Genomic DNA, 9,183 nt, shown 5'->3' with positions numbered 1-9,183 from the left:
TAGATCTCCTTGTTATGAAGGTTTTTTTGGGTATTCAAACTAAAATTTCCCTTTCTTAATTTCATCTCATAATTCTTAGTTACCTCCTTTTGTACCAGCCTAAATAATTCTGGTCCTTTTATTGGCCTGTTGCTGCTCAAGTCAGTGGTAAAAAATCTTATCGGGGAATTTCAGGGAGATGTGTGCTCTGACCACCCTCTGGCTCCCATTGCTGTTCCTTTTGTCCCTTTAAAAATTCTGGGGCCTCATGCCCCAGAGTGCTCTGGACTCCTGGGTTTTATTCCCAGCTCTGCCTGCCTTGGCAAGCTAATTTCTCCATCTACATACTGGGCGTAATAATGCTTAGCTGCTGCATCAGGCATGTTTGTGAGACTAATTTTATTCTTTGAGCTCCTCAAGTGAAAACACTGTGGAATGGCTCAGTATTATTAACACTGTCAGCCGATAACAGCTAGCCAACTGACTAAGAGAAGAGGCCTGGAGAATGAAATCTACCAAGTTACTGTTCACTTGAAATAATTCTTCTGTTACTGCCTATATAGTTTGCTAAGTTGGAACTGGGCTACTAAAAGGTGCCTCGGCAGTCTCCCATTTGAGTCTTTTATTTTGAATTGTATATTAAGTGCTGGTTGAAGGTGTTAGATTGAAAGCCCCAAGGAGTCCTATTAATTCCCAGAGCATAACTGTTCTGGTAGAAGCAGGGCAAACATCCCCGACTGCACACTGCTAGTGTGTCTCAACACTGCTTCTAGGGGTGAGAGGGTTGTTCAGTCTGCTGGCCCACTCAGGCCTTTAGTGAGAGGAGATGTGGCGTATGTAGCTCGGACACTGCAATGCCATTTGTTTTAAAGGTACTACGCCTTTACATTTTCTAAGAACTCTCCCTCTGTGCAGAGGTCAGCAGCCATTTTATTCTGAGTTGTGGCAGCCTGTCCAGGGGGCGCCGACTGAGTCTCTGCAGGAGAGTGCACGCTGTGCGTCTCCTCCCCTAAAGGCTGCAACAACTCTGAGAACAAAATGGCAGCTGAACTCTGAGGCGAGAGAGGCAGTTCTTAGCTATGTAAAGGAAGGGACAGCACCTTTAAAACAAAAGGCATCGCAGTTTCCCAGCTACCTACACCCAACAGGGGCCTGTTAGTTCCAAATTTCATGGTGCTTTCCTGTCATGTGGACGCTTGTCTACAGGGAACAAAATTGAGACCAACTCCTTTCACGCAGGCCACCGAGTAGCCGAAAGAGGATAACAAGTTGTGGTCACTGGTGGCCGGTTCTGGATTTAAATCGGTGACCCAAGATGAAAATCTCCGCCAATCCCCTGAGCCGTGTAGTTGTCCGAGGATGAGCGTGGTATGCCCTGAGTTGTGTTTTCACCTCTGTTTGTGATTTACTGTACTATGAATGAATATCACGCCCTGCGTACTTTATAGGCTTCTTGTAGAAGTTCAGCTGCTGCTGATTTAGAATTTCTGAGGCTCTATCAGAAAAACTAATAAAAGAGGGGGAAAAAAAGAGAACCCCAATCATCAATACCAAGAATATGAAACCAAACCTCTAAAGCTTCCTGGTTGTGAAGCAAAAGAAGGAGCGTGTGCTTCAACCACACTGCCGGCAGGTGGACTCTGAAAGATCTTATAGACCTCGCACTTCCTGTGGAGACAGCCAGAAGAACAAAGCCAGTGGAGGTGCCTTTTCTCCTCACCATCCCACTATCTGTTAACTCGCGGCCTCCAGCCCCTCAGTGCAATCCAGGGGAGCAAGATGAAGTGGAAGGGGATTGTTATCTCTGCTGTCCTGCAGGCACAGCTCCCAATTACAGGTATGGCCAGCTTTTCATATTACAAGGAACTATTTTAAAACCTTTTTGAGGTGGGGACAAAACACAACGTTTCTGTCGGATCTCCGCCCTTCTGGTAGCAGGAGGGCATCTGCGTGTGAACCTCTAGCATGTCTGTCCTCCTAATTATGACTAGTTATGCACTAGTTCAGAACCGGCAGCTGCAGGACTTGCTGAAAATGAAGTCTTTGCTATAAAGAAATCCTTTGGAAGGTGGGGAGGGGCAAATGAGGCAGCAGCAGCAGCTACCTACCATTGATGAGGCCTGCCTTTGTTGTGTCACAGTAAAAGATATGACAGCTGAATAACATCTTGTAATTAAATGGGGTTTCTAACCCTCCCCCCAACAGTTCTTTCTTTGGGATTTAAAAAATGAAAAGTTGATATGCTGAGTGCAACCACCTTCAATATGCTGCCCAAGAGATACCTTTAATTTAGCTGGATAGAGTAAGCACTGTGTTGATCTTTAGTGGCATGTTCAGTGCTTGGTTTCCAATAAACATCACACCCTAGCAGCTCAGAAGCTGCTGTTGAGGGATTAGAGGAAGGGTAAAAAGGCTATGATTCCCCCCATCTTCTTCTATACCTGTACATTTGCTTTCAGCAGATGTAACTAATCAAAATGAATGAAGTTTCCTTACCTTATGTGTGTGTTTGGTGGGTGTTTATAAACCGACTCCACTCAGGCAGACAGTGGAGTGGGTTTAACATGCAAACATCCACGATTTAAGTTAATTTGGGGGAAGATGGGCGTACATTTTAATAATCCGTAAAATCAAGGAAAACTAGATCAATTTAATTTGCATCTAGAGAAGGGACAGGAAAAGGCCTGAATTTGAATAAGTCAGCAAACATGAAAGACAGTGAGGCCACCTTCAAGTGTATGTAGAAAACCCATATGAAGAGTTTCATCGTTTTCTATAGTCAATGTACACAACCAATGCACCATAAACAGCGCTTTTACATGAAGTGTTTTGGGGACCTCAATAAACTTTCAAATAAACAAGGTTTTCGGTGATTAGGGAAATGACCCAAAGCATTCACTGCTGCTGTGCAACATAATCATGTTCTAGTTAACCTGTGTACCATATATTTCAACAGGATTTTAAACTAGATTTGCATTCTCTGCAGTAAGTATTCACAGCTACATTTATGTTAATATATAACAATAATATATCCATTTGGGATATTAATGTGTTTCTACATACATTGAGCTGTGTGTGCACATGCAGAAGTATAAGATGTGTACCAAAAGTAGGAAAAGTATTTTTCTGTCCTCTTAGAATATTTTCAAAATGCACAAAGGCCTAGGATGTCTGAAGGAAAGGTGATTGTACTTATAAGCATGTAAAGATTTAGAAACTACTTAGGGTCAACTTTTGTTTCTCTGATCCTTCTTCTTTCATTCTTTTATAAAACATCAGTATCTAGCATGCTATAGGTTCTTGCTCTTTTGTTCTTTTTTTAGCAGAAAGGCCGTACTGAAAAAACAGAGCAATTTAATCAAATATCCTAATTACTAAAGTATCAACTTTATTAAGGTCTCTCTGTTCACACACCTTGGGGATAACCACGCTCACAGGAAGAGACTATTTAGCTATGACACACCCTGGACCAAATTTTGCTCTATGTACAATTCCTGTTGATTTAAATGGAGATGGTTGTGTATGTATCTGAAGGCAGAAGTTCTGGCTGGGTAGTTGCAATATTATGAAGACCTTTTCACATTTTGGATTGAATGTAGGGTAAGAGGATGATAGTGCAGATTCCATGGAATAATTCAAATGGTATATAGATACACTAACAAAGATGTGAGCTCTTCACTATTAATTTAGTCTAAACATATTGCCAGGCAGATGAATTTTTGGGGTTAAAACTAAGAACCCTGAATCCGGGACCTTCCGTTATTTAGAGTAAATAGGAGCCTTCTTAAAACAAAGTATATTTTTATTTTTCACAGAACATGTTTGCTTTAAGCAGACCGTCACTAAGTGGAATTGCAGATGGCACTTTACAATTCATTCATACTATGGCGCTCAAGATTTTCAGTCTTCTTCTCTATAGGAGTCTGCTTGTTTTGTAGTTAGTCCAGCAAAAGGTGCTGGCCCCAGGAATGGTAGCTGGAGAGCAACCATGCATTTTCTTTTTGCTCTCAACAGTGTTGAGCCAAATACATCAAGCACCAGAAACTTTTTTTAAGAGTAGTTCAGGCTATGGACTAAAGCCGCAAAATTCTGATTTAGCCATCAACTCCAGCCCACAAATTTGAGGATGTTCTGAGTTGGGGTTTGACCAATAAAGCGAGAGGAGCTGCTGGAGAAATTCAGATCCACGTTTGGATTTTGGAATGCTTCCCCTTTCCATAGTTCAGCAGGATTGGATCTAGAGGTCTGATTCAGGCCTTCCTATAAATATTTCACTAGAAGGAGTTTATAAAAGAAAATAAATATGTTCTGAGTCTCTGAGCAGAGTGATTTTGTTTATCACGCTGTACTCTGCTGTTTAGGGAAATTCTGTTAAAAGACATTTCTTCTGTCTGTCCTTCAAGAACCGCCCCCAAAACAAAAAAAAACCCTAAAAGCCCTGCAATATGCTGCAGTGATGGACACAAACCATTGCAGTTTCCAATAGCAATATGGCCGTGTTGGGGCAGTACTGCCTTTTTTTCCTGGAGGGGAAATCAGCTTAATATAAGAGCCATATGAAGACATACAACAGGATCCTAAAAGGGACGAATTCTCACGAATTCTCAAAATCTCCTGTTGAATTGAACCTCGCACTGGATTATTTGTGTTGGCTGTAGGGAAGCTAGAAATGTCCACTGTGGAAAGACATCACTCACACCGTGGAAAGACATCACTCACACATTTAGCTGCCCTATGCAACCGCTCCTTCTACCCATAGGGTAGCGTGCAACTCAGGAACGATTTGCTAATCACCACATGGGTAACAGGAAGAAATGGGCAGTGTTGTGTGTTAAGGGTTCATTTGTTCGTTCCTTCCTTAAGTTATTTAGAAGATCTACACTTTAAAAAACAGAAAAAAAAAATTCTTGTTTACAAATACATCCTGGATACTTCAAACAAATGTAAAGAGAATATTTTTAGGTGCCACCCTCCATATCATCTACACTGTCCTTGCTGTATTCTTGGCACTAATGCAAAAATCTACCAGGGACTTAATTTAATAATAATTGTGCTTCTTTCTACTCACAATGATTCATTAATAATTCATGATAAATACTCAGAAATGGGACGTTTGCGCATCAGACAAAATGTAGGCAAATATAGCCCTTCTTTATAATGGGCTATTTATTAAGCTCCTACAGTGCTAAATTCAGTTTCTTTAGCGATCATTATATGTCATATCGTAAGCGCTCTCTTAAAACAATACCATGTTAAATTCTTAATGAGTGAGGTAACAGGTTAATGATTCACTCCATCTGACTCCCCCCCATGCAATAGGAAGTGTACTTAAAATGGAAGGAGCCATTTGAAAATGTATAACTATATTTCCAGTACAAGTCTAGCCTTGTTATACTGTTGGACTATGTAGATAAATTGAAGAAATCGGGTAGGTTGCTAATAACGGATGCAAATTCATACAACATGTAGTTTAGATACCCATTATTTGTGGAATCCATGCACACTGTTAAATTATGATTTTGAAATACAAAATATCAAACAACAAAAAGTTTTAAATCTCACAAAATAACATCCCCCCCCAAATCTTTTAAATTCTAATTAACTCCATGTTTATAGCAGTAAGAATTTTAAAGTCCTTATCATTATATAACTATAGCCAAGACAACACCCCTGGCCACCATCTAGAACTTTAAAATGTGTCTGTGAAGGAACAGATGGGGGCCTGTTAAATAACAGATATGGTACATTTGCTCATTTAGGAAGGCATGGGCAGAAGACACAGCATTTAAAAAAAAAAACACCCCAAGAAAATGTCAGGCCTGCCAAAAGCATCTCCTCTGTCTGTCTGCGTGTGTTGAAAATATTTCCGTGTCATATGTATATAACTTGGATCAAAACCTACATTAAAATGTTGTTACTCTTTTTATTTTCTTGCTAAGAAAGTGTCTCTACTTACTGAATCTTGGAGAAATTGGGCTTTACAACCTTTTTTTTTGATGTGCAATAATGTTACCTGATGTTTGGAGACTAGCTCTGACTGTAGATCAGTTAACTACATTTATTTCTCTTTCTTTAAAAAAGTATGTGTAATCTGTATCCCTTAGGAATGAGGTTTAGAATCAAATTTTTCAAAGAAGGGGATAAAAGCTTTGCTATGTGAAATCCCACATTGCCATGCACAGGTGATTAGTATTCACATATACAAACCAGATAACTGCATACATATGAGTAGTTGAGTTTGCAGTTCCTCAGTTTGCACATGCAAATACTTGTTTGCCGAAAACTGGGAAGAAAATGGGTGTGTGAATGTTTAGCTGTGTGCAACTGGTGTGTGAGCACTTGTGTGTGTGCAAGGGGTAAATGGAAGTGTTTGTGGGTGCACCATTTGCTCCCTCCTTTGACAATTTAGCCATTAAAAACAGAGAAGAAAGACCATACCTAGCCATGCTCTTTCCCCAACCCTCAAACACGCACACCCGTCAGTGCGTGTACAAGTTTTGTTCAAAGGCGTGGAAGCTGAATTTTAATTTTAAATATATGTTTCAAATATTTAAAAAACCAAAATTGCTAGAAACCACCCACTGCAATTTGAAAGCCCTCTCTGCTTTTTGTTTGTGATCATTCCTTATAAGATTAGTTAGTTAGTCTACTGAATTGGAAATGACCACAGTCAACTTGGAGAGAAAAAGAATCCTAAACCAAAGGAAGAAAGACAAAATGAAAAAGCTGGTACACGGCCACTTTCTGCACCACTGTTATTATCCTGTAACATGGCTGAAAGCAGGTTCCTGAGCCAATTCAAATATTATTGTGTACAACATACAGCCTACATGTTATTTTGACATAATCACAGTGAAATAATACTTGCACATCTCCATCTGTCTCCTGATGCTTTCTGAAGAAAATAGTACTGTCTGATTTGTGAAATTTCTGAGTGAAGGAGAAGTCACCCGAATAACGTTATGCTCTTTGGAAGCACAAATACTACAGTATAAGAACTTAGAAGTGGTGGAGGAAGGGACTGTAATATTACCAAGCAACTGATATAATACAAGGTACGGTAGAACAGAATGGGAGTGCGTAGGGGGTAGCAGTATTACCAACTCTCATGTTTTTTTCTCAAGTCTTGCAATATTTGGTGATTTTCTTAAAGCCCCAACTCCTGGAATCATGGGATTAGGTGTGAATCTCAGCTTCCATTAAAAATAAAAGTTTTTCAGCCCTCAGGACTGCAATTCAAAGTCAGACAATGTGAACCAGAAAGGCTCAAAAACCAGAAAGCAAATTTCCTCCCTGAATTTTTTTTTTTTTTTTTTTAAATCTCATGATTTTGAGGGGACCTGATCATGATTTTTGAACAGTATGGATTGGCAATATTGAAAATTCATTCTTTGACCGGAAAGCTATTGAACTTTTAGAGCAGGAGAACAGATAGTTTAGCGCATCTGGGGGTGCGAGATGCCCTTTCTGGGGGTGCGAGACATGCCAGATTTTTTTAGAAGGTAAATCATCGAAAACACAAATTAAGTACCGGCACATAAATACAATTACTTTGTTTCATCAAACCTATGTATTTATTTAAAAATGTATAATGTTAACTATTACTGTAATATACAAACAAAAATATATCTAGGTTTAAAGAACTGACCTATTTCAATGATTTTTGATAAGGAGTGCAAGAACATTTTTTGAGAACCAAAGGGGTGCAGGCTGCAGTAAAGGTTAAGAACCACTAGTATAGAGGGAGTGGGGATATCCACAGTTTCTTCCAGTGCAAATAAATCTCTGGAGCCTGTACATTAAGACACACAGCTCTTAAATGAGAGCTGGAAAATGGCTACTCTCAGTAACCTGCTCCGAGTTTTAGAAAGACACCCAAAAAGCCTACTCTGATGAGAGAGTGACAAAGGATTTAGTACCAGGACAGTGTCTTACGCCAACATTACCAGGGCAAAATCTCTTGCCAGTGTCTTCATTCTGTGTTTGCCCCCCAACTGTGAGTAGTGAAAACAAGCAGACAAAACCACCTTTATTTAAAAAAACCCCCAAAACCTGACCCTACGCTGGTCTACAAGGACTGGACCCAAACACTGCACTAATGGTATTTTAAGCCTTAGTGTTTTGGTAACTTCGGGGTAGAATATTGATATTTTTTTTTAAAAAGTGATTATACAGCAAAACTGGGTGAATATTGCATGCTTTTAAAAATGGATAGTCATTCAGATTTTGTAATGAATTTGCTCTAGCCATACACATGCCCCTTTTGTGTTCACTTCTGATCAACATTAGAGTGGTGGAGTTTTATTTGTATAAATGCAGCAACCAAACTTGGACAAACATTCATGCCACAGTCCCACCAATGCTTGCCCACCAATCCAGTCATGGATCAGAAACAAATGTATTTGGCTTAGATGATAAATCCCAATTAAACGACACAGCTCGGCTGTCGTGTATTGAAGACTAGCAGTAAGATGTTTGCGATCAATCAATCCATACAGTTAAAACAATGTTTTGTTTTTTTTTTTAAAAAAAAAACAACCTCGGGGAAACTCTGATCCGCTGCAAACATTCCACAAGCAGAAGGCTAAATTAATGAAGTATAATGGTTCACTAAATTAGATGCACATTTTTTTCAGCATAGATTGGACCTTATTTTTTAAAACCTCAGTCATATAATATTTCTCTCCCCCTTCTCCCATCCTTTGGGACAAGTTTCTTAATGAGATGGATCACATTTCTGATCTACATTCTGATCCACATGGGTGGATCTCTATGCCTGTGTGGAGTCCTGTTGAATTGGCCTATGTGGATTGGACAGTACGTTGGGAGCCTAAAGTCATGGTATTTGTACTGTGCATACGCTCATCTTGGAGAGAAGTATTTTAGCAGATAATCCTCAGAGGACTTTGCTATTGATTTTATGTGGAAGGTGCTTAGATAATATGGTGATAGGCAGCAACTGAAAACCATAAAATTGGTAGAGTTGGAGAGAGAGAGATTACTTTCATACCAAAAAGAAAAGGAGGACTTGTGGCACCTTAGAGACTAACACATGCCACAAGTCTTCCTTTTCTTTTTGCGGATACAACCTAACATGGCTGCTACTCTGAAACCTTTCATACCAAAGATTTCCATTTTGGATTTTATTTTTGTTTTGATTAGTATTACCCACCATCAATCCAAGAATGTAGCTTTTGTGCGGCA

At 39.6% G+C, this 9,183-nt stretch overlaps 1 protein-coding gene across 2 annotated transcripts in view; it reads left to right on the top strand.

Moving 5' to 3' along the window:
* The first annotated feature begins 1,485 nt into the window (after positions 1-1,485).
* Positions 1,486-9,183, top strand: part of CD247 (CD247 molecule) — an 86,356-nt gene continuing 78,658 nt past the window's right edge. Inside the window, exon 1 of one of the 2 annotated variants that reach the window (XM_077820318.1) lies at positions 1,486-1,816. In XM_077820318.1, coding sequence (XP_077676444.1) covers positions 1,759-1,816 — 58 coding nt within the window. In that variant the 5' untranslated portion in view covers positions 1,486-1,758. The remainder of the gene's footprint in view (positions 1,817-9,183) is intronic. The other variant, XM_077820309.1, reaches the window with a different exon arrangement.

Source organism: Eretmochelys imbricata, chromosome 1, assembly GCF_965152235.1.
Source record: "Eretmochelys imbricata isolate rEreImb1 chromosome 1, rEreImb1.hap1, whole genome shotgun sequence".
NCBI lineage: Eukaryota > Metazoa > Chordata > Testudines > Cheloniidae > Eretmochelys > Eretmochelys imbricata.
The sequence above is the reverse complement of the archived record's forward strand: the minus strand, read 5'-3'. Positions and strand labels throughout refer to the sequence as shown.